Source organism: Myotis nattereri (genome assembly GCF_964212035.1).
Source record: "Myotis nattereri genome assembly, chromosome: X".
Taxonomy (NCBI): domain Eukaryota; kingdom Metazoa; phylum Chordata; class Mammalia; order Chiroptera; family Vespertilionidae; genus Myotis; species Myotis nattereri.
Genome location: NC_138078.1, coordinates 146,426,782 through 146,451,902, shown reverse-complemented (window position 1 = coordinate 146,451,902; position 25,121 = coordinate 146,426,782). Strand labels below are relative to the sequence as shown.

At 44.8% G+C, this 25,121-nt stretch overlaps 1 protein-coding gene across 1 annotated transcript; it reads left to right on the top strand.

Annotated features, from left to right (window-relative positions):
- Nucleotides 1–1,020: 1,020 nt before the first annotated feature.
- On the top strand, nucleotides 1,021–8,370 carry NUDT10 (nudix hydrolase 10). The gene has a single exon (XM_081081983.1). The coding sequence runs from the start codon at nucleotides 1,338–1,340 to the stop codon at nucleotides 1,818–1,820; it is 483 nt and encodes a 160-aa protein (XP_080938109.1). The 5' UTR covers nucleotides 1,021–1,337; the 3' UTR covers nucleotides 1,821–8,370.
- Nucleotides 8,371–25,121: the final 16,751 nt, after the last annotated feature.

Here is a 25,121-nt window from a genome sequence, read left to right as displayed (position 1 = left end):
GGATCTTACGTGCCTGGTGCCAGCAGTGTCTGTGGGAAGGGGGAGACCAAGGTGCACTAAGGTGCAGTGTGGCGAAGGTTGGGGGACATCGGAGGTCTTCTCCAGGAGGCTCCTACGACTGCCAGAGCAGGAAAGCAATACAGAAAGTAAGCAGGTGAGGCAAAGCTTCAGGTTGCTGAATTTTGGGCTGGGGGTGGGGCCACTGCTGGGCCTAGACTCTAGGTGGGATGAGCAGGCAGAGGCCTGCGGAGCACCACGTGGCCTTGCTGCAGTCCCATGCCAGGAGGCCCCTAAAAATCACAGTGTAGACTATGAAGGGGTTCCCTTGGGCATGTTTTCCAAAACCCCCACCAGCACTTACCAATGAGAGAGAGAGAAGGGTGGAGGGTGGAGATCCTTGGGTGTCATAAAACACTAGGTGGGGCGGTCCTCCAGCTGTTGGGGGACGTGAGGCAAATGCAAGTAGGCGAGGGGCTGACTGATGAAGACACCGAGGAACAGGGGAGGGGAGGTGTCAACAGGGGTTGCAGAAAAGCGTCCAGGCATGGGCTGTGCCAAGGTGCCTGGCAGGGTGGAGAACCTGGGAAAGAAACAAAACTGCATGACATGACTCAGCAGAGATTAGGCAAGACTGGTGCGAGGCCAGGATCATTTTGGCAAAGCCCGGCCTCGGTAGAAGGAAGCAGTACCGTTCCTTCTGGGCGATGATGAAGATGCACTTGACTCGACTGCGTGCGGGGCGATGCCCATGTGTTTCTTGTGGCTGGCGGGCGGTGCGGAGCGGCACAGCCGGCGCCAGCGCAAGTCCCACTGCGGTGCCTCCAACCCCGCGCCAAGCAGCGTCCCAGCCGGAGAGGGGCGGGCGCCTGCGCACTGGGCCCCAGGCGCCGCTGCGGGAGTCGCGAGACCCCCGCTCCCGCCCCTCGCCCTCCGGCGGGAACGCGCACGTGGGAAGGGACGCGGACGCGCACGCGCACGCGCACGCGCACGCGAGGCCGCCTCACTCCGTCTGGCCCGCAGGGGCGGCTGCGGAGGGGGCGACGCGCGCGGGAGCCGCGGGTGGGCTGCGTGCGGAGCGGCGGCGCCGGCGTGTGCGCTCGGACCCCGGCGCGGAGGGCGGGCCGACTGACGTCCGCGCGGCCGCCCCCGCCCCCGCGCCCCGCCCCCGCCTCCTCGGGTCTGAGGCTCCGGGCTCGGGGCTGCAGCGCTCCCCTCCCGCCCGCGCAGCGGCCCTTTCTCTGCGCAGCGGCTGAGCCGGCGGCGGCGGCGGCGGCGCGACCCCAGCGAGCGAGCGAGCGAGCGGCGCGGCGACGAGCGCGGAGCAGGCAACCTGGAGGATGAAGTGCAAGCCGAACCAGACGCGCACGTACGACCCCGAGGGCTTCAAGAAGCGGGCGGCGTGCCTGTGCTTCCGCAGCGAGCGCGAGGACGAGGTGCTGCTGGTGAGCAGCAGCCGCTACCCGGACCGCTGGATCGTGCCGGGCGGGGGCATGGAGCCCGAGGAGGAGCCGAGCGGCGCGGCCGTGCGAGAGGTGTATGAGGAGGCGGGCGTCAAGGGGACGCTGGGCCGGCTCCTGGGCGTCTTCGAGCAGAACCAGGACCCCAAGCACCGGACCTACGTGTACGTCCTGACCGTCACCGAGGTGCTGGAGGACTGGGAGGACTCGGTGAGCATTGGCAGGAAGCGAGAGTGGTTCAAAATCGAAGATGCCATCAAGGTCCTCCAGTGCCACAAGCCCGTGCATGCCGAGTACCTGCAGAAACTAAAGCTGGGCGGTCCCCCCACCAACGGAAACTCCGTGCCCGGGAGCGACCGCTAGTATGTACCGCTCCCGCGCAGACCCCCTGCTTGCCGCCCGCCCGCCTGCAGCGCCCAGCGCCCGCGCACCCCCAGCGCCCGTGCGGGCTCCCCGGGGGAGGGGGCGCCTTTTGTTTCCGTGGCAGACGCTCACCCTCGCTTGCAAACTGTCTCACTTGCCGGGCACTGTTGGTGGACAAGTCGCCCGTTTCTCGGAAGCGTTGAGCACCGCTTCTTGCCGGTTAACCTCGTTCGCACGGGCTAGTGCACAGGGGCTCTTCTGAAAGGTGCCTTACCTGCCCGCCCGGCCCTGGGGTGGCGCGCGTGTGTGTGTGTGTGTGTGGTGCGTGCGTGCGAGCGCGCGCGTGTGCACTTTGGGCACCAGTCGTGTGGTTTTGTAGCAAACGCGTTTGCAGTCTGATCGCCTTGGTCGCCTGGCCTCTTTCGTTCATGTTCGTTCTTAAGTTGTTTTCTCATTCGCAGTATTAGCCCTTGTCAGCAAGACCTGCTGTGGTGGGAGTGGTTTAAATGAGCCGTTTTGCATTAAAAGATATTTAAGAAATGTGACTTGTTGTGCTCTTGCCGTGCTCGACAATAACGTTATCTTCGGGAATAAAGTGATCTCCTTGCCCTTTTCAGAAATGTCTTTATTCATCTGGACAGAACTTGATTTGCAAAACATTGCTCACAACTGCAAAGTTTTGACCGCTGACTTGAAATGGCCACTCCCCGTGTGGCCCAAATGCCCTTTAACAAAATAGGCTTTAGCGCGTCGGTGTTTCTCAGGAAGGTGTTGTTCGCCCAGCGCGTCCATGAATCTTATCGGGGAAACTACTCCTGGAGGACGTGTAGCTGGTCAGCTTCCAGCCCCCGCTGCCCCGCCTCAGACCCCTCAGAACAACCATGGTTTTCTCGACATAAACTAGCTTTGGAAAGAAAGTTATTGCACATGCTAGAATTTAGCCACGGTCCAGGTAAACTTCCCACTACGGGTAACCACAGGAACGGGAGCTGGTGATGACACCCGCTGAGGGAGGCACCTTTCTTGGTGTTCAGCTGTTACAGACTTTAGAGTGGAGGGACACCTGAGCAATCTCTTCCAGGTTTAGAACTAACGTGTTGTGTCACACGGCAATCTCTTTGGGGTGCTGAATTAAAAACTCTGACATTCGCGGGGATGCTTGCTTGTCATCAGGGCTCCCAGCTGAGATACCTGGGTCTCTTCTGGACCACCTTTATTCTCCGAGGCGTGTCTCCTGATAACCTGCTAATACTGAAGTTAGCAGATCAGATCGTAAATGTGTGTGGGCAAACAGTACTCTGAGAGGTGGAAAAGTGAAGTAAAACATGGTGGTTTCATGAGGGAGAGTCGGATGTGGTAGAAACTACATTGGGGCTTTGAAGTCATTCAGTCCTAGGGTTGAAAACTGCCTGCATCTAAAATGCTGCCACAAACACTTGGGGGGGTTAATTTATCTATGGTATTCTTAGAGATAATGCAAAATCGCATGTGTTGACTCTTATGCTACGTATTTGACAAATTGAAAAATACAGTGTTGATGTTTATCAACACTTAAGAGTTGTTAGCCTGTATTTGCTTTATTTTATTCAGAAATATTTGGATTGCCAAAATATCTTCAATTTGTGCAATGTGTAAAACTTCCAAGGTTTTCTTTTCTAAATTACAACAGAATGCTTTACAGTCATCACACTATAAGTTCAGTTTTCAAAATCACATGGGCAGTTCTTGGTATATGTGCTTCTGGAGTTCAGTCTAAAAAGGTTAAATGAAAAATAAAAGCAAAAAGCCTTTCATTTTGAAAGAGAAATCCAAAACTTCAGACGAAAACAGTTGACATGGTAGCAAATGGAATGGTGTCTATAACCGCCATTCTCCATGAGTTTAGTACACGGTTGGGATTTTCTGCATACAGAAGCATTACATAGCACTCATGCATTACTTATGTGGTGATTGCACTGAAAATGTGCAGATGAATCTTTCAGCTTACACCCCTCTCAGAAAATTGTACATTGATCAAAGATAATTAATACTTTCAGACATGAGGTAGAAATTTGTTTTCAGCATGTTTTTTTAAAGGCTATTTTTTCCCAACTGTACAAGTGCCTATTCTTATCTTTAAAATAAGTTTCAAGAAGACATGTTGGAGTACATTTTCATTTGAGATAATTGTAAAGATTTTAACAGTTTTACATTTAGAAATATCAAATAAATATTAGGGGGGTGTAAGAGCAGGAACAAGCAACTTATAAAGCACCAGCAACCTTAGAGGCACCTTCTGGGACAGAAACTTTAAAGGGCTCTGAAGCTAGAGCTGCACCTCTCACTTCCCATTCCATTGAGTCCAATTGTAAGAAAAAGCAATTCCTCCATCAATAGTTGTTGACTATGCCAAAACCGGTTTGGCTCAGTGGATAGAGCGTCGGCCTGCGGACTGAAGGGTCCCAGGTTCGATTCCGGTCAAGGGCATGTACCTTGGTTGCGGGCACATCCCCAGTGGGGGATGTGCAGGAGACAGCTGATTGATGTTTCTCTCTCATCGATGTTTCTAACTATCTCTCTCCCTTCCTCTCTGTAAAAAATCAATAAAATAAATATTTAAAAATAAAAAAAAATAGTTGTTGACTGGGAAAAGGGAGGTGAAAGTGTGTTTGTAGAGACCATGGGACTAACAGCTGGCCAGAGTTTTCTTTTTTAGGGTTCCTTTTGTGGAAGCACCAAGCAAAACAGTATTTTCAGCATCTTTCTAGTATTGTAATCCATCTTTCTGAATGACTGTTGGCCTGTTAGACTGTAAACTCTGAGGACTAGGACCCAGCCTGATTCCTGCCCATATCCTCAGCAGCTAGAACAGTGGCTAAAATTTGGAGACCCTTGTCATTGATCCAGAGATTAGAAATGTCTACTACTAGTATATTCTTGATTTCTTAGCTTCATGTTAGCTGAGACAATCTGTTATTCCCTCAGGCTCTCATCTGGCCTCACAGCAGAGATGCATTGGATAATTCACTGATGGCTTTTTCAATAAAAAGTGGTTACTGAACCATAGTAGATCACCAATAAACATTTGCTGACTAGAGGAATTGATGAACCAATAAAACTATTAATGAGCTTTTTTCCAGATTTACTTTGAAAGAATCAAGAATATCAACCCAGTGGCGAGTGGAATTGTGAAGCACAGGTGAGCTCTTTCATCAAGAACACAGCTCATTCTATGCTTTTGGACAGTTCTTCCCTGTTTATTACAATGACAATTCTCCAGGTTGTTGCATTACCACTGTATCTGTACAGACTTCTAATTTGGCACTTATGGCCTTTTATGTGCTTTTATGATTATGTGTCTGTATTTTCCACAGACTTATATGATATTGAGTGCAAGGACCTTGTTTCCTTAGTCTTTTTATATATCTAGCATATAAGACATCACTTGAAATATGGTAGATATCACTGAAGATTTGTCTAAAATTTTGTAATGGCACTGAGTGGTAAAGCATTCACCTACTAATTGGGTGTTAGTACAATAAATACAATCTAACATACATGTGACTTTTGTACATCAGGTGTCAAGTGTTTCAAGGCATCTGTGAGATACCAGAAAGCAAAAAAATTCTTACTCATATCTATGTCATCTGAGGCATTATGTGCCTCTTGATGGTAGTACATTATACCACCTATGAAATACATTTGCCAAAATTTTGGACTTAAATGTAACTATGCCTCTAGATACACATCCTAATCTGTAGAAAATACAGGGAACAGAGAAACATACACTGGAGAGATGATAGCAGCAGAATCCAAACTGTAGGAAATTCTATAGGACAGATGACCCAGTTTCTTCAGTAAATGAATGGCCTGGATGAAAGAAAGAAATGGGAGGATGAACCTATAGATTAAAAGAGACTTAAGAGACATATGAACCAGTTGTAATATATGGATATTTTTGGACCCTGATTTGACCAAACTGTAAAATACATTTATAAGACAATCTGAATAATTTGAAAATTGATTTGATATTTGATATCAGTTGGGATAAATGGTCTTGTGGTTATGTTGAAAACAAATGAGTTTTTATCTTTTAGAGATACATTCTCAAACATTTACAGTTGGTATGTTGTCTGGAAATTGCTGCAAAATAATAAGTCTGGATGTTAAATGAATTGAAGGCATTGATGAAACAAGATTGACCTTGACTTGATAATTGTTGAAGCTGAGTGATGGTTAAATGATAGTTCATTATATGTTTCTCTCTACTTTTGTATGTTTGACAGTTTCCATAATAAAAAAGTGAATGTAAAAAGTTATCAGTATTCTTATTAAAGCTAACATATAAGACACAGGGGGAAAAGAAAAAGAGGAAAAAAATTTAGATTGTTTAGAAAATTTTGGCTCTGGAGTGCCACTTCTGGCCCAAGAGGTCAAATGGTGAAAAAGAGATGGGCAACATACCCTGGAGTGGCTAGTATTTCCCTTGCTACAGACCAGTGTTTTTTTTTTCTCTAACTTGGCTCATTAAAATAGGAAGAGTTAAATTCTTATTTATACCTATTAGAGAATAGGAATAGATTCTCATGTTCTGTTAAGCAGGGTTTTTGACAACACAGTCCAGTTCATATAAATGTGAAAAATCAGAGGGGTGGAGTCTCCAGGGAGCAAGTTATGGAATTTTATACAAACCCACAAATGCCCTTTTTGAATAGTTCTTTTAGGGAAATAGTGGCTGCAGACTTGTTAGTTGCACATTTATTAACTTTATATATGAAGGTAGGTATATATGAAACAGGAAAGTAAGTAGTCAACATTTCTGACTGCACTGAACCATTTTCTGTTTCATACTACAGCTATTCCTTCAGTTTTGAACTGTGCTTAGAATTCTGTAAAGGCCAAAACCTTCTAGAACAGAGTCAGTGAAACTTTGCTGAAATCAACAGACATGGGGACTGTCCTAACATTTTACATGGATCAAGAAGAAGCAGGTACAAAGTGAGAATAACATCGGAAGCCCCTTCCAGGGAAGATGAAGATGCCCATTCTACTTCAGCTTGACAGAACTTTCACTTCCAAGGTTCCCTTGTTAGGAGGAACAGAAAAATTCCAGAAAAGTTTTCACTAATCTTTCCCTAGAAGTTGTTTTTTTAGCTTGAGTTTACAGTAAGTTTAGCAGATTTTTTTTTAACTTGGAGGCAAACAAAGCCAGGTGAACAGAACTGTAGGTGGTGGCTGTAAGTTAAAACAAATAGTGATTTGGACTCCAACAGGCCGTGCTCAAAATTGGCTTGACCATCTACTAGCTGTGTGGCCTCTGCTAAGTTACTTTTACTTCTCCAATCTTCAATTATGTCCTCTGTAAAATGGGGATAATCATAGCCCCTACCTTTGTAAACAACTTCGCTTCTGAGAAGCACTTCTTGATCTCCTAGGGTAAGATATACTCCTGTGTTGCCAAGTGTCCCACTGCTTTATTTCACAGTTCTTACAAAAATTACTAGAGGCCCAGTGCACGAGATTTTTTGCACGGAGGTAGGGTGTCCCTCAGCCTGGCCTGCACTCTCTCCAATCGGACCCCTCGGGGGATATCCGACTGCCTTTTGCAATCCAGGACTGCTGGCTCCTACCTGCTCACCTGCCTACCTGCCTGATCGCCCTTAAACCCTCTGCCTGCCTGCCTGATCACCCTTAAACCCTCTGCCTGTCTGCTTGATCACCCCAACCACCTCTGCCTGCCTGATCGCCCCTAACCACCTCTGCCTGCCTGCCTGATCACCCCTAACTGCTCCCCTGCTGGCCTGATCACCCCTAACTGCCTCTGCCTCACCCTGCACCCGGGACCCAGGATTCCCTCCTCTGGCTGGTCGCAGGCACCCGGGACCCAGGCTTCCCTCCCTCTGACTAGCTGCAGGCACCCAGGATCTGGGCCAGCTTCACCTTGGGCCAGCCGCAGCCACAGGGGACTGTGGGCAGGCAGCTTCACCCAGGCCGCAGCTGCACACACCCAGGACCGCGGATGGGCGGCTTGTCCCTCTCCAGGGCCACAGACCCAGCTGCTGGTGCCCAGGACCATGGGGCATGCGACTTGACCCTTTCCCTGGCTGGGCCGCAGGCGCAGCCACTGGCACCCAAGACCACAGGGCATGAAGTTTGTCCCTCTCACGGGCTGCAGCCTGGCTGGTCCCCATTCCTCTCTTCCCAGTGTTGAGTGTCTGAGCCATTACAGCATGATGATGTGAGGTGTGACAACCATTTGCATATTAGCTCTTTATTATATAGGATACTTACTAGCCTGAATGTCTCTACCTTCTAAACTCTGAGGTCCTGTGGCTTAGAGACCCAGACTAACACAGAGCCCAGAACATGGTGACCCATAGGTACTCATAACGTGCATTATTATATAAAAGATTGTCATACCTTTTACTTGTCAAAAATACATCTCCATTATTTTACCAGGTGTTTGTGTACTCAAAAAATGTGAAAAAATGAGACGTCATAAGACCATGGTCTGTACTCAATTTTCTTTTTATTGGGAAGAATATTTTGTCAATAAATTGTGTTTCCATTTTTTTTCAAAACTTCCAGTGCCAATTATGCCTAATTTCTTAACTTCATGAAGTACTGTAAGATATTTCCTCGGGTACTAAACTGGCCCCACAGCTGCATTTGATAATTCACTGAAGGCTTTTCAAATACAAATGATTTAAAGATATGGTAAGCTCTCAGTACCTATCCAGTTTAAGAACTGTTGAATAAATACAAATATGCTAAATATTTTATTTTATGGGTAAAAAACATAGATAGCAATCAGGATTATATGGTAACAAATTCACACAGAGAAGATAAGACAAGGCCAAGACCTGAGTGATTTGACTGGTAAAGATGCAATGTCTAGAGTTAGACAGTTTATTACTTATATACACAGTACAATGAAGAATGAGCCAAAGGTGCCAGCTCCCCAGGTTCTTGTCCCACATACCATAAAAGACAAAACAGAAACAAAAGGGTCTTTATAACTGAAACACAAGTTTGGGATACTCCATTACTGAGGAGCCAAATCTTGAATGTAGTTGAGTGCTTTTATATGCTACAGCTCTATTGTGGCGGGGGGAGGCTCAGAACAGAAAGCCCCATCAGAAACTGGTAGGGTATGAGAAAATGTCTCATGACAACCTCCCAGGGGTGATGAGGAAGTGTATGGGAGATGGCTGTATAGAAGCTCCTTACAGGCTTCCATCTTCTCACATTCTGGGAGGTCACAAGACATTTAAACCAAAACAGCTTAACTGCAGTTCCAGCCTATATGGATACCTGCAAGGGTGCCAGGCCATCATAGAGGGGCCATTTCCCTACTACTCCACTTTCCTTTTACACACTCAGCTAGGAATTCTTTCTATAAACACAGGCCACAGGTTGTGGCCACTCTGAAGATACACAATGGGCCCCATCCAAAATTTGGTTCAGATGTTGAGACTGATGCCACTTACACACCAAGAGGATATTCAAAGATTTACTCACATAACAAGGCTTTATGGGGAGAGCAGGACAGGTTTCCAAAGCTGGTTTAAAAATTCCTGAGAGAGCAAGAAAAGGAAACTGGCTTGGATTTTTATTTTGGTTAAAGGGTGGGGCTAAAGTGAGGGTTCCAATGCACAGTCAGGGGCTTGCATGGTTTGAAAACTCCCTTTGGCACCAAAGGAGAGAGCACCCAGGGTTTTTATTAGCTTGCCCAGATGTAGAGCCAAAGGGGAAGAGTGAGCAGTGAGGCTTAAGAGCTGTCAGTAGTCAAACATCAAAAAGAAAATTGGAGACAGACCCTTTATTACAATTCATCCCTGGTGTTTGATGGCTAAAATGTACAATATTTCTTTAATTGAATTGGAACAGGTTTAATAAGCCATTAAGGTACACTGTGAGGTCTGTAGCCTGAAGTCTGTAAGAAAGGTGAAAGTTCCATCAAATGACTTGCCCAGTATTGTATATTCTGAGAAGTTGATTGCCTTAGTCACAATGTCTGGAATTCTGAAAGGGATATGAACTGTCTTGATGAAGCCTTATATTGTAGCTTGAGTATATGTAGAGGCATGTGTGACATTGATTTTTATTTTCTTATTTGTGAGGCAAGAGCTTCCCAGAATCTACCCAAAAATGGACAATCTTGGATAAGGAATTTATGTTGCTGCCATTGGACAAACAAGATAACCAGCCCATTGGCAAGGGCCTAGGATCTAAAATTTGCAGAGGGCGCCAGGGTTAAATCGAGTGCTAAGATGACTGACTGCCTGGAGTTTGGACAATTGCGCCTTGGGTTCATTACTTTATCTGAGACATACTGGTTAAGGGATGAAAAGCAGCAATAATCATGATTATGGCAATGTATTCATAAAGCATACAAACTCCCATTGCTACCCACTCAGTTGATCCCAATAGGATCCCTAGGTAGCTACGAGGTGACCTATTCCAGCCCTATGGCTTCTGGCAAGGGACTGAGGACAGGGAAAGCCATCCCCACCTGCAAATGTGATATTTCAGAGGACCCAGGTTTTGCTCTATGCCATAGCAAAGAGGTTTTGGTGACTGAGATGAGTTTACAGGGTGTTTCTTCCAAGGCCCAAGGCACAATTAGCTAAATATGGAGGATCACAAGTCCAGGGCCTGAGAGAGCCTCTATTTCCAGAAGACCCCAGTATGTAGCCAGCAATTGCCACTCTAATGACCTACAGGCATACCTTATTTTATTGTGCTTCACTTGATTGCACTTCACAGATGTGTATTTTACAAATTGAAAGCAAGACCTTTCACCAGCAAAAAGATTACAACTTGCTTTATTGCACTATTCACTTTATTGCAGTGGTCTGGAATCAAACCCAAAAGATCTCTGAGGTATACCTGTATAGCATGGGGCCTAGTAGGACAGTTTCTTGCATCAGAGGTCATGGGCAACTTATGGAGATCATGGATGGTCCTGAGACTCCAAGGGGAATGAAAGGAGATTGCTAAGCCTCTACAGTAAAGGAATTTCTGGGGTGACACTAATAGAATTACAATTTGAAAAAAGTCCTAGAGCTTTTTGGGGGGCATTAAAGGTTGGTTTATTTGCAAGTAACAGCATAAATGGCTAAAGTAAAATTTGTAAGTGAAGAATATGTTGCCTCCAGAACTCAAAAGGGCCTAAAAAATGTTGGGCTTATTTTAATGTAGGTGCTAAGAGGGTCGGTAGCAGTTTCTTGACAGTATCAAAGATAGACATCTCTAATTGCTAATTGGATGGAGTCAATAATTTCCATAATACTAGTTATGGGAACCTTAATGAGTCAGACCATAGCATGAAGGCTGAGGTAATCCATTGTGAAGTCCCATTCATTCCTTCCTGGTTGAAAAACAGACCAAATTAGGCTGTTAGATGAAGAAGCAGTCAGAATAATAATCGCTCCTTCTCTATGCAGGTCTTGTATAATGGATATAAATCATTGAAGGCTCTGTTTTAATTTACATTTGGCTGTATCAACTAGATTAAAGGTGTGGAGGATATCCGTGTGGTCCCATTTCTTCAAGCCAGTTTGTACTTGCCAAATATTTAATTTTAATTTATTATTTACTGGGTCATAGAATCCATGCCCACTATTGGCTGTTTTAAGGCAATGGGTGCTATGACCATGGAGAATGTAGTCAAGGCAATAATTATGATAGTTAAGGTAAGGCATACCTATTCGTCCTCTATTTAATATTCAATAGTCACCCTTAGATCATAGGGGTTGCCATATTCACTATTCAGGTTTCTCCAGAGAAAAAGACCTACAGGATGTTTATATATTTAGAAGTAGATTTAGAATTGGCTCACACGTTATGCAGACTAGTAAATTCAAAATCTTCAATGTGGGCTGGCAGCCTAAAGATGAAGGAAAGCTAATGGTGCGGTTCCAATCTGAAGGCTGGCAGCCTGGAGACTCAGAAGACCAGATGGTACATTGTGAAGTCCATAGATCATCTGCTGGAGAATTTTCTCTTGTTGGAGGGGGTGGGGAAAGAGTCAGTCTTTTTGTTCTATTTACACTTCAACTGATTGAATGTAACCCAATCACATCATGGATGGTATCTTCTTATACAAATTTCACTGATTGAAGTGTTCATCTCACCCAAAAACATCCTCCAAATTGACACATAAAATTAACCATCACAAGTCTACCCTTTCTCAACTTGGCATCCATACACATCTTAAATCAAACATAATCACCAAATAAAAACAATAATAGAATCATCCTTCCACCTAACCTGATAAAACTATCCTTAGTACAGCCAGAAACACACTAACCCATTCCACAGAAGAGGATGCAAAGTCCTTAAATGATGTTTTCTCTTGTCCTTGATATCCCATAACTTAAATACTATGATATAAAGTTAACAATATTTAAACACTATGATATAAAATGAATGCATCTCATGTTCCATGATAAGGGGTTAGCAAAGGGAATAAAAGAATAGATAGATAGATAGATAGATAGATAGATAGATAGATAGATGATATAAATATAGACATAAACATATTCATAACAGTAACTAATCACATGGTCACAGCTGGTATTCATAAATACCTTCTTCCTCTATTTCATATTCCCTTTGCCTTCAATAAACACCTCAACTGGTTGTAGTTCTTTACCTGTTAGAGTGACCTAAACCTTCATTCCTGAAGGTTCTGAGCTATCAATAATCCTGCCTGAATTAGGTTGTTGTAGTTTCTATAGACTTTAATCAAAGGCATAGTAATACTAAGAGATGCTCTAAGGCAGGGGTGGGGAACGTCCAGCCTGTGGGCAGTTGTATAAGGACGGGGAAATCATTTGGTTTGGCCCTAGCCAAGGCATTAGGGGTGAGTTAATTAAATGTTTAACCAAATATAGCAAGCTAATTTTTAAGTCTGTAATTTTGTATGGCCCGGGAATGATGTTATAAATAGCCAAATGGCCCCTGGCAGAAAAAAGGTTCCCCACTCCTACCCTAAGGGATCTCCTGTATTCCAGACATGATTTTTCTTCTCTCCTTTGTGAAATAGCAGTCCAGTTTCCCCTTGGTAGTCAGGATCAATTGCTCCAACCAGCACAGTAACTCCCTTCTTTGCCTATTCATTCAGATGAATAAGGAGTCAAGATGGACAAGTTGCAGCCTTAACTTCCAGTTAAATGAAATTATTGTTGTGTCTCCTGGAGGAGGAATCAATCCTCCCTTTGGAACTAAGGCCTCTAGGCCAGCAGAGCATAAGGTTGCGGGAACAGTAAGCAAAACTGCTAGCAGGTCAGTGGGAGTAATAGTGAGCAGTGCTGGTGCCATTTCCACCCATTGATGTATGAATCCATGAATCTTGGCAATGGGAGAAACAGCATCATATACTGGATGCTGACTCAGAGCATATATGACCTCCTGGAGAATCTTGCCCAGCCCTGCAAGTTATTGCCACCTTGCTTGCACTGTAACTGAGTCTTCAAAGGGCCATTCCACAGTTCTATCAAGCCAACTGCTTTAAGATGGTAAACCAGTGAATTCCATGAGCAAGGGCCCATTGCTGCACTTATTTTGCTGTAAAAATTATCAAAAGCAGTGCTATATGGAATATCACGATGGTGGTAAGGCATTTTGTAAGTCCATGGATGGCGGTTTTAGAAAAAAACACTTCATGCAGAGAAAGCACATCTATATCCATAGTAAGTGTCTAAATCAATAAGAATAAAACACTGCCCTCTTTCATGATGAAAGTTGTCCAATGGAATCAACATGCCATGAAATAACTGACTGATTACCCTGGGGAATGGTGTCATATCAGGAACTCATTGTCGGTTTTTGTTGCTGCCAGATTGAGCAGTCAGCAGTGGCCATAGCCCAGTTAGCCTTAGTAAATGTAACTCCATGTGGTGGAGTCCATATATAATCTCCATTCCTGCCACCATGTCTATCTGTTCATAAGTCAATTGGATGATAATGGGGTGACAGGGATGGGTGGAAGGCTGACTGGTATCTACAGAAGTGTTCATCCTATCCACTTGATTATTAAAATTTTCCTTTGCTGATGTCACTCTTTGATGAGAATTCACACAAGACATAAATATCTTCACATTTTGCCCATTCAGAGAGGTCTATTCACATACCTCATCCCAAAACTTCCTACCAATTTTCCAATCATGTTTCTTCAAAGTCATTTTATGATTCAGCCAAATCATTGGCCCTTGAATTGATAGATAATCACTTATCTAGCCATTTTTTCTTTTAAGAAAGGTGAACAACCAGGTGCACTACTCAAAGCTCTGCCCACTGGGAGCACTTCCCTTTACCACTATCCTTCACGGGCTATAGTGTTATAGTTGTCCACTTTCAGGTGCACCTGTATATCCTGCAGAAGCATTAGTAAACCAGGTCTGAGTCTTTTCTTTCTCTGTCAACTGATTGAAGGAACTCCCCATTAGTCCAGAAGTACAGTCTAGGAGAGAGAAGGCAGTGTAGCTGGAGTAAGAGCCATGGGCATTTGGGCCAATTTTATAAAACATGTTTTTATTGATTTGAGAGAGAGAAGAGAGAGGGAGAGAGAGACATCAATGAGAGAGAACCTTTGATCTGTCACCTCCTACATGCCCCCCCTCCCCACTGAGGATAGTGCCTGAAAACCAGGCATGCCTTGATCAGGAATCAAACCAGTGACCTCTCAGTGCATGGGGTGAAGCTCAATCAACTGAGCCACACTGGCCAAGGCTTGGGCCATTTTTTCGTATAACTTACTTGTTCCCTCAATGCCTGCATATTCTGGATCATATATATACCATTTTTATTTCATGATGAAGCATTGCCCTACACACCCAACTTTATGGTGAGGTGGTTAGCTCAGTTTGCATGGTGACTTGGTGGCCCATGGTTAAGCATTCACACTTTCCTAAGGCTCAGTAGCAGGCCAATAACTGTTTCTCAGTTCTAAGGGCCTATGTAATGATTCATCTGAAAGTGACTGACAAAGGCTCTACATACCATCCCTCCCTGTTACTAACAATTTAGGCACCTTGATCCTGCTAGATCATATGGCCCAAGTGTAGCAAAATAGCTTGCACTGCAGCCTTTTATTGCAAAATATATTGCAGAACCTTCTTTTGTTCTGGGCCCCACTGAAAAACAGCAGCTTTGGGGGTTATTCAGAAATGGGCCAGAGTAACACACTCAAATGAGGAATATTCTGCCTCCAAAATTCAAAGATGCCCAGGGGCATCTTTGAATTTGCCCTCTTTCTTGGTTAGAGGATGGGCCAGATACAACATCTTATCCTTCACCTTAGAAGGGATATTTCAACATGCCCAATATCACTGGACCCCTAAAAAGTTCACTGATGTAGAAGGCCCTTTAATTTTTGTCAGACTTATTTCTCAGGACGGGCTGTGCTCCCCAAAGCTCCCTTTGCCATTCAACTGTGTAGCTGGCAGTCTGGGGACATTAGCCAGGCTTCTTGCCTTTATGTTCTGGAATTACTCAGCCTTGGTTTTGGGGTTCAGTCCTGAATTGTAGATAAATTATCATACGCTGTGTGATACTATATCCAGATGGATGTGCTGTATCCAGGTGTTCTCTTCTGGTATGCAAATTTGATAAGTGTTCTTGGTTAATTTTATGTGTCAACTTGACTGGTTCACAGGAAACCCAGATATTTGGCTAAATATTGTCTCTGGGTGTATCAGTGAGGATATTTCTCAATGAGATTAACATTTGAATTGGTAGACTAAGTAAAACATATTACCTTCCCCAATGCGGGTGCACATCATCCACTCTGTTGAGGGTCTGAATAGACAAAAAAAAAAAAAAGCAGAAGAAGGGAGAATTTGTCCTCTCTCTGCCTTACTGGTTGAGCTGGGACATCAGACTTCTTCTGCCCTCAGACTGAGACTTGTGCCATCAACTCCCCCTGGTATTCAGGCCTTCAGATATTTCCTGGGACTCCAGCTTACAGATGGAAGATCGTAGGATATCTTAGCCTCTATAATCACTTCATAATAAATGAATGAATAAATTAATTAATACCCTGTTGGTTCTGTTTCTCTGGAGAGCCCTAACTAATACAGCTTTTTATGCGTAGAGTGGTCCTAGAGGAATAAATATTAAAAATGAATTTTCTGAATTGGTCTAGAGTTTCTGGAGTTAGCACTCTATACTTGTTAGATTTGAAGATGCTAATTACTATTTCTAGTAGTAAAGAGTACACTGATAGAACGTGGCATGATCTGGCAATATGTTATGCAAAATATATGTATTACATATTCCTAATCAACCACTTATGAGAAGCAAGGAGCTGGGTGACTGTATCATATACTTTTGAATTTTTTTAAATTAGTTAATATAATGAGGTAGGCTGGTTGCTCCTAATGCCACTGGATAAAGTGGTGAAGCAAAAGGGTAGGTTCATGGATTTGAATTCACAGCTCAAACACCATGTAAATTATCTGAAAGCTTCTAGGTCTGCTCTGAAGGAGACCCTTATCTCCTGCAGCTGCAGGGCTGAGATTGCTAAATATCAACCACAGAATCTCATCTAGTGATTAGCTAAATTATAACACAAATAGAATTCCCAGCCTCTTGGGGTTCCCACTGTTAAAGTAGGGGCATTGAATAGGAAGGAATGGGATCGCCCTAGCCAGGTTGGCTCAGTGTATAGAGTGTTGGCCTGCGGACTGAAGGGTCCAGGGTTTGATTCCAGTCAAGGGTACATGCCAGGCTTGCGGGCTGGATCCCCAGTGGGGGGCGAGTAGGAGGCAGCAGATCAATAATTCTCTTTCATCATTGATGTTTCTATCTCTTTCACCCTCTCCCTTCCTCTCTGAAATCAATAAAAAGGTATTTTTTAACAAAGAATGGGATCTTATAAATTAGGAGGGAAATATATGGGAAGACCTTAATAAAATTGGGACAGAAAGCCCCTAAATTCTGATGAGTCTGCTTTGCCAGTGAAAGCAGCTTCCCCATCTATAATGCAGGTTGGCTCTTTACCTTCAGTGGTAGCAGCTTTCCCACTCCCAGTGTTCCTGGTCCTTCCACCCCAATTTCAGGATATTAATTCTGCATTGCCCAAGGCAGTGGTCGGCAAACTGCAGCTTGCAAGCCACATGCGGCTCTTTGGTCCCTTGAGTGTGGCTCTTCCACAAAATACCGACTTCTGCGCCTGGGCCACGATGTTTCAATCTCACTGTACATGCGCGCCTGCACGTGGTATTTTGTGGAAGAGCCACACTCAAGGGGCCAAAGAGCCACATGTGGCTCGCGAGCTGCAGTTTGCCGACCACTGGCCTAAAGAAACTATAAAATGGCTTCACCCAAGGCAGTTCCCATGCAAGACTCTGATTATCCTCAAGACCTATCCTCACTACCCCTCTTCACTTCTAGACCTATAGCTAGAATCAAGTATCAGCAGGCCCCTAAAGGTGAGGTATAACATATGACCCATGAACAAGTGTGCTACACTCCAAAAGAATTGAACTGGAATTTCAGTCACTGCCTGGTTAAGCTTACAATGATCCACTATCATTCTCCAAGATCCACCTGTCTTCTGCATAGGCCAAATAGGGAAGCTATATGGTTATATAGATATATGGATGTGGGTCACCGACAGGGGTTGTGGGTCTTGTGCAATTTGCTACCATGTTTATCTCTATAGAGCCTGAGACTTGATCACCTAGTCAATCTACTGCCAGGCACCACCCTGCCTGTCTGTTGGCTTTTGCCCATGAGTCACTGAACAGGTAATAGGGTGCATTTTGAGTGTTTTCAAGGCAAACACCATGGAAATACACTGTTGAACAGAGTTCCCTTTTCCATGTGCACTTGTATCCAGTTTTCTTTGAGACCGCACAGCAGCAGTGGTCCAGTACATCAAATTGGCCTTGAACGTAGCTGACCCATCTGCAAACAACGTTAGGTATCCTCAGAATCCTTAAGTGTACTAGACCCCCCAAGAAGCCCAAGCTGCTGGCACAGACCACGTATGTCCATACATGTGAGACAGTCTCATCTGGAAGGTGACCAGTCACTTTTTTTCATACAACTGTGAGATTCCCTAATGCTTAGCTTACTTTTCCCCTGAATACACCACATCTGCTTAATAATGGATGCTTCTGAGTAATAGCCACTTTGTTGGTGTTCTCATTTCTGAGCCATCCCCTGGTAGGAATATCAGGGTGTAACAACACTGTTGTTGCTTTGTTAGTCTCTCAGAGTCTATCAGCACCCAATAACAAGGCAGTAATAGTCACTCAAAAAGTGTATACCAGGTAGTCATCTGCTGTCCAAGACCCCAGGGAGCACTGCTGCCTGGTGACCTGGTATTTTTGTCACTAACTTGAGTCTGCATAATTGTCAATTACTGACACTTGTAGCTGAAAGGGCTCCGTAGAGCTGAATGGCCCAAGTGGAAGTTTGTAAGCTTGCTAGATAGTTTCTAGGGCTTGTTGTTCATCAGGGCTAAGTTCAAAGATGGCTACTTTTCAATGATCTTATGTAATGGGCTGAGCAGGGTCCTCATGTGAGGTATAATGTACCTCAAATACTGAGTAAGTCTATCTAATGTAGTGTCCCCTTTTTGTTTGCTGGAGTTTTTAAGGTCATCATATTTTCTTTATCAGGTCCAGGGATTGTTCTCTGGGCATCAGCCCACATGGTTACCAAAAACATTACTTGAGTTTCTGGGCACTGATTCTTGTTAGGATTACTCCTCCAGCTCTGGTTACTCACATATTGTATTATCTATCTAAAGCAGTCTGTATGCTGTCCTTAGCCCTTCCAATCAGAATAATGTCATCCATGTAATATTATTAGAACAACTCTGGTGAGGTTACAGTCTTTTCTAGGTCTCAGCCTACACAGTATGAAAAATCGTGGGAGAGTTTAAATCACCTTGTGACAGCACAGTAAATATATATTTTAATTTGACCCACATGGAGACAAACTGGCTTTCATCATTTAGATCCAGTAGAATACTGAAGAAGGCATCAGCAATGTTCAACACTGCACATCAGAATCTGAACATCTGCCTTAACTTGGAGTGGTGAACACACAATACAATGTACAGATGATATATTGCAGAATTTTACCCCTGAAACCTATATAATTTCACTAACCAATATCACCCCAATACATTTAAATAAATAAATAAATAAATAAATAAATAAATAAATAAATAAAACTCTAATCACATTTTTTTTTTAAATCATTCAGTCTGAACAATGGACTCATTCCATATTCACAAGTTCTGGGGGTAAGATGTGAACATCTTTGGAGAGGGCATCATTCAGCGTATCATACTGGCCATGCCCATGGGTGCTGCCAAGCACCACAGGGGCTTGTGTGCTAGGGTCCAAAAGAATTGAAAAGGTATGGCAACCTTGGTTGCCATTAAATACCCAATACACCTTGACCAGTGCATAAGGCCTTCAGTTTCTCTTAGGGAAGAAGTGACCTCAGTCTTTGTCCTAATCCCTTTTGTTCTTAAAGGGAGCAAGGTCTGGGTAAAGCAATGTTGAAGGTGCTGTATCAACACTAATTTAAATAGCACAAACTTTGGCAAGGTCCTTTTGGTCATCCTCCTGTTTGTGCACAGTAAAGGCCAAAGCTGACCAGGGATCTCTGCCTGCTACAGTCAGGACCTTTAAGTTTTATAGTCCTTTAGTGTTTCTTTCTTTGGTGCAATGAGCTGGATGTTTATGCTCCCCCAAAATTCGTATGTTGAAATCCTAACCCTCCACTATGATGATATTTTCAGGTGGAGATTTTTGGGGGGTGATTAGGTCATAAGAATAGAGCCTTCATGAATGGGATTAGTACCCTTATAAAATAGACCCCAGAGAGTTCCCTGACCCTTCCAAGATGTGAAAACATATCAACAAGATAGCCATCTATAAACCAGAAAATAGGCTCTTACCAGACTGAATATGCTAGCACTTTGACCTTGGACTTCCCAGCCTTCCAGAACTGCAAGAAATAAATGTCTGTTGTTTAAGCCACCCAGTCTATAGCATTTTGTTATAGCAGCCTGAACAGACTAAGACAACAGGCAAATTATCAATCTTATCTTTGGAACCCCCTCCCCCTCTGGCATAATAGCCAGGTCCTATGGTCTCGAACTTCAATTGTTGTTGTTTTTCCTCCTCATTAACACAAAGGAAAATTTCCTAATTCCTTCTCCAGGCTTCCATTCTGATAGTTTGTTGGACAGGATCTGGAGGCTATCTCTGGGGCACAAGAGAAGATTTTATCATCCCTGATAGGGTAGAAGTAGCAACTGAACAAACCAGTCAATCTGACCCTGTATGACTATCTCATCACCTGAATTCTCATGTTTTCCATTACAACTCAAGCTGAGGTTACAGTGCCCCTAAGGGAAGTCTTAGCTTTCCCTGCTCTCATCCATGTGTTTATCAGATGACAGAAACTCAACTCACACAGACCACTGTTTTATTATGAATACTAGAGGCCCGGTACACAAAATTCATGCACGGAGGGGGGGTTCCCTCAGCCAAGCCTGCACCCACTTACAATCTGGGACCACTGGCTTCTAACCACTCACCTGCCTGCCTGATCATCCCTAAACTCTCTGCCTGCCTGCCTGATGCCCCTAACTGCCCTCCCCTGCCGGCCTGATCTCACCCCCAACTGCCCTCCTCTGCTGGCCAATTTGGTTCTGATTGGTCAGTTTCTATGCCAGTCAATGTCAAAAGCTCCACCTCCTAGGCAGCCATTGGCTCCTTACATTCACCCAGATTTGGTTCTGATTGGTCAGGTTCTATGCCAGTCAGCATCTCTGGACCTATCAACAGGGGCCTGATCAGAAAGGCAGGACTGATCAGCAGCCCTAGTGGAGGCCTGGAGAGAAATGGAGGTGGGGCTGTTGGCCAGGGGGAGAGAAAGAGAGGTAAGTTCTGATCAACGGCTGCCACAGAGGCTATGGATCAGACCCTGCCTCTCTCTCTGCAGACCTCTCTCTGGGCCTGATCTGCAGTCCCCTAGGCCCGTGGTCTGCAAACTGCGGCTCGTGAGCCACATGCAGCTCTTTGGCTCCTTGAGTGTGGCTCTTCCTAAGCCTTAGGAGTACCCTAATTAAGTTAATAATAATTTACCTACCTATATAGTTTAAGTTTAAAAAATTTGGCCCTCAAAAGAAATTTCAATCATTGTACTGTTGATATTTGGCTCTGTTGACTAATGAGTTTGCCGACCACTGCCATAGGCAGTCAGTGCTGGGTCAGGGCGCTGGCAGCTCCTCAGTCAGTGCTGGGTCGCCACGGCAACCCAGCAGTGACTTCTGGTCTGGTCGAGCCTTACGACCCTGGCTCTTTATTACATAGAATACAGACCCACTGCAACAACCCTGATTGGTCTTTACATGTTGTTCTTCCATGCATATGTCATCGGCCAAAATTCATGTGACCATGCTGGTTTGGAGCATGGGGTTGGTCTTTAGGTAACACAATGATTTCCATTCCTTCTCACCCATTAATGAAAACTAGCCTGGCTCCCTCATGTGCTAGTCAGAGTGGCCAAGCCTCTGTAGTCTCATTGGGCTTTTGCTCAAACCTATGTCTAATTTCCCACATTCCTGGTCATTGTAACAGTGGAGCTTAACATATCTCTGAGTAAATGACTACTCTTGATTAGTATGGAGTAATTTATCTGTGATTGTGGCCACTCATCAGACAGTAATGGTTTTGCTTTCACAATGGCACAAAAGACTGAGCAACAACCATGGAATACTTTTTTAGCTTTATGGTGTCCCCTGCTCATATCTCTAACTGCAACTACTGATGCAACTCATCAGGGTTTTCATGGATAATGATCAAGTACTAGTTGTCCACCTTGTCACTGAATACTTCAGTAATTAAGTCTGCTACTGCCCACTAAGGTCTTGTTCCACACCTGGCAAGTCAACCTGAGGAATCTTACCCATCTTTTCTGTAAAAGGGCATTGTGACCTTATAGGATTGAGTCAATCTGTCATAAACAGGTGCAGCCAAAGTCTCCTGTAGTGCAACCTCTTTTACTGTGAGATATATGGCCAATTTTTGTAAGAGTTACAAATTTTCTATCAGGGCCCTAGCTGGTTTGGCTCAGTTGATAGAGCATCAGCCTGGGGACTGAAGGGTCCCAGGTTCAATTCTGTTCAAGGGCACATGCATGGATTGTGGGCTCGATCCCCAGTAGGAGGCATGCAGGAGGCAGGTGATCAATGATTCTCTCTCATCATTGATGTTTCAATCTCTTTCTCTCCCTTCCTCTCTGAAATCAATAAAAAATATATTAAAAACAAACAGCAACAAAAATTTTTCTATCCCTAACATGCTGTTTTTAGTTTGTAAACACAATTTGTCTTTGACTTACACAGGGATTTAATGAAGCTGACATTATTTCAAGAAACTTTACTTGGCAATCAGCACCTGAATTGTGTTGTAGCTTATCAGTCACTCCTGCTAGTGGGCAGCCAAGGCCACTGAGAATAAGACCTTAAATTTGCCAACCAACAAAACATCATTGTAGAGTAAAACACTGAATGCCAGAGGAATTTTTTTAATACTGTATAAACATTCAAATTTCAAACATGTATCACATCTTAAACCAATTATACATTTTTACAACACAATCATTTTGAACCCCGTCACAAGTTACTTTAACTTTTTTTCATCTCTCCCTGGAAAGTTTTCCCACAGTGTAGTAGGTACTTTTTTTATTTTTGCAGAAACACAGAACAGAGCGTTTTAACATAGGCTCTTCTAGATTTATAGGGCAGCTGGAAGCTCAAGGAATAGGGGAAGAGAGTGGCACAGAGGAAGCAACTTGCACTGTCAGCATGTCTTTACATTTAATTTTGGTTTTAAGTGGCCATTTACTGGACTTCAGCAAATGCACTTTGAATAATAATAAAACATCAATTGAGCAACTGGTTTTGACCCTACTTCTAGCCACTTGACCTCCAAATATTTATCAACAGGTAATAATACTACTGATCCCTGAGAGTCCTGTCCCCTGACCTGGCTCACACAGCCCCTGAGAGAGGACCCTTACTCCTCTCTTCTTGCTCACTTCTTAGGCAAGGCTGCACTATTAGACGTGGGGATTCTTATCTTCCCTAACATGGTCCAGGTAATCCCTTAGTGCAGTGGTTCTCAACCTTCTGGCCCTTTAAATACAGTTCCTCATGTTGTGACCCAACCATAAAATTATTTTCGTTGCTACTTCATAACTGTAATGTTGCTACTGTGATGAATCGTAATGTAAATATCTGATATTCAGGATGGTCTTAGGCGACCCCTGTGAAAGGGTCGTTCGACCACCAAAGGGGTCGCGACCTACAGGTCGAGAACCACTGCCTTAGTGGGAGGACTCTACTTCCCATTTTGCCCACAACATAGGTGAGGACATGTGCTACCAAATGCTAGGGAATCTATCTTCTGCCCTAACCTGGCCTGTGCAGTCCCACATTTTCTAAGAGGACATCATAAACTTACCAGACTCACATTAGGCACAGAATTTGTCAAACTCACTAATAAAAGCAAGGCAAGGACAAGGTCACAGTCTCACAGATATGACCAGAAATGATGCAATAAGTCACTTATAGATTGAGACAGTTTATTACTACACTAGAGGCCGAGTGCATGAAATTCAAGCACTGGGGGTGGGGGTCCCTCAGCCCAGCCTGCCCCCTCTCATAGTATGGGAGCCCTCAGGGGATGTACTAACGACGGCTTAGACCCAGGGAGCAGGCCTAGGCTGTAGTTTGGCCACAGAGGATTGGAGCAGGTGCTGTGTGTGTGTGTGTGTGTGTGTGTGTGTGTCTGCTGGGGGCCTGCCCCAAGTCGAGCTGCGGAGACTTGGAGCAGTCTCCGTGTGTGTGTGTGTGTGTGTGTGTGTGTGTGTGTGTGTGTGTCCTGGGAGCCTTCCCCCTGCTGCTCTGAGGAGGCTCAGGCTCAGTGCAGGCGCCCCGTATGTGTGTGTGTGTGTGTGTGTGTGTGTGTGTGTGTGTGTGTGTGTCTGTCTGTCCGCTGGGGGCCTGCCCCAAGCCACACCGTGGAGGTTTGGAGCAGGCGCCCTGTGTGTGAGTGTGTGTGTGTGTGTGTCTGTCTGCTGGGAGCCTTCCCCCAGCTGGGCTGAGGAGCTCAGAGCAGGCGCCCCGTGTGTGTGTGTGTGTGTGTGTGTGTGTGTGTGTCCGATGGGTGCCTGTCCCCAGCCACACCATGGAGTCTCAGAGCAAGCGCCCCGTGTGTGTGTTTAGTGTGTGTGTGTGTGTGTGTGTGTGTGTCCCCTGGAGGCCTGCCCCCAGCCAAGTCAAGGAGGCTCAGAGTAGGCGCCCCGAGTGTGTGTGTGTGTGTGTCCTCTGGAGGCCTGCCCACAGACGCTTGAAGAGGCTCGAAGTAGGCACCTGATGTGTGTGTGTGTGTGTGTGTGTGTGTGTCCACTGTGGGCCACTGTGGGCCTGCCCCCAGCTGCACCACGGAGGCTCAGAGCAGGTGCCGTGTGTGTGTGTGTGTGTTCGCTGGGGGCATGCCCTCAGCTGTGCACCGGAGGCTTGGAGCAGGCGCCCCTCTGTGTTGATCTCTCAGGTTGGGCAGAGCCCAGCCCCTCCTCCTGAGCTGGTCATGACTGTGATGGAGTCTTGACCTCATTTGCATATTACTTCTTTATAGATAGATAGATAGATAGATAGATAGATAGACAGATAAAGGAAGATTAGCCAAAGGTGTCACCAGCCTGTGATCTTTTTCTCACACATCATATAAGACAACAGAGAAAAAAGGGGGCCAGGAGACTACAGCACAAGTTGTGAGGTACATTGTTGCTGAGGAGCCAAATCTAGGTAGTAGCTAAGTGACTTTATATTCAACAGCTCTGTTCTGAGGATCACAGGACAAAAAGCTTTCTATCTGCTTAGAACAAAGGACTAAATGAGAAACTGTGTCCTGACAGTCTCCTAGAAAAGATAGGACGGTGAGTGGGAGATGAACTTGGAACAGCTTTGTACAGACCTCACAATCTCTTCTGTCCCATGAGAACCACAAGATGTTCTTATAGGATTCAGATTAGCTGTAGTTCACACCTTTGCTTATATGGATGCATGCAAGGGCATCAGGTTCATTATGACAGGGCCATTCCCTACAGGTAAGAATCAAAGATATAAACCCAGTGATTCATCGAATTCCTAAGTATAGTTAGAGTTTTCACATTCATAATGTGACATATATCCTCATTTTCCTCCTTCTTCTTTGGCCACTCATTCAGTTTATTTCACTATCTCCTCTTTCTCTTTTTTCTTCCCTGCTACCA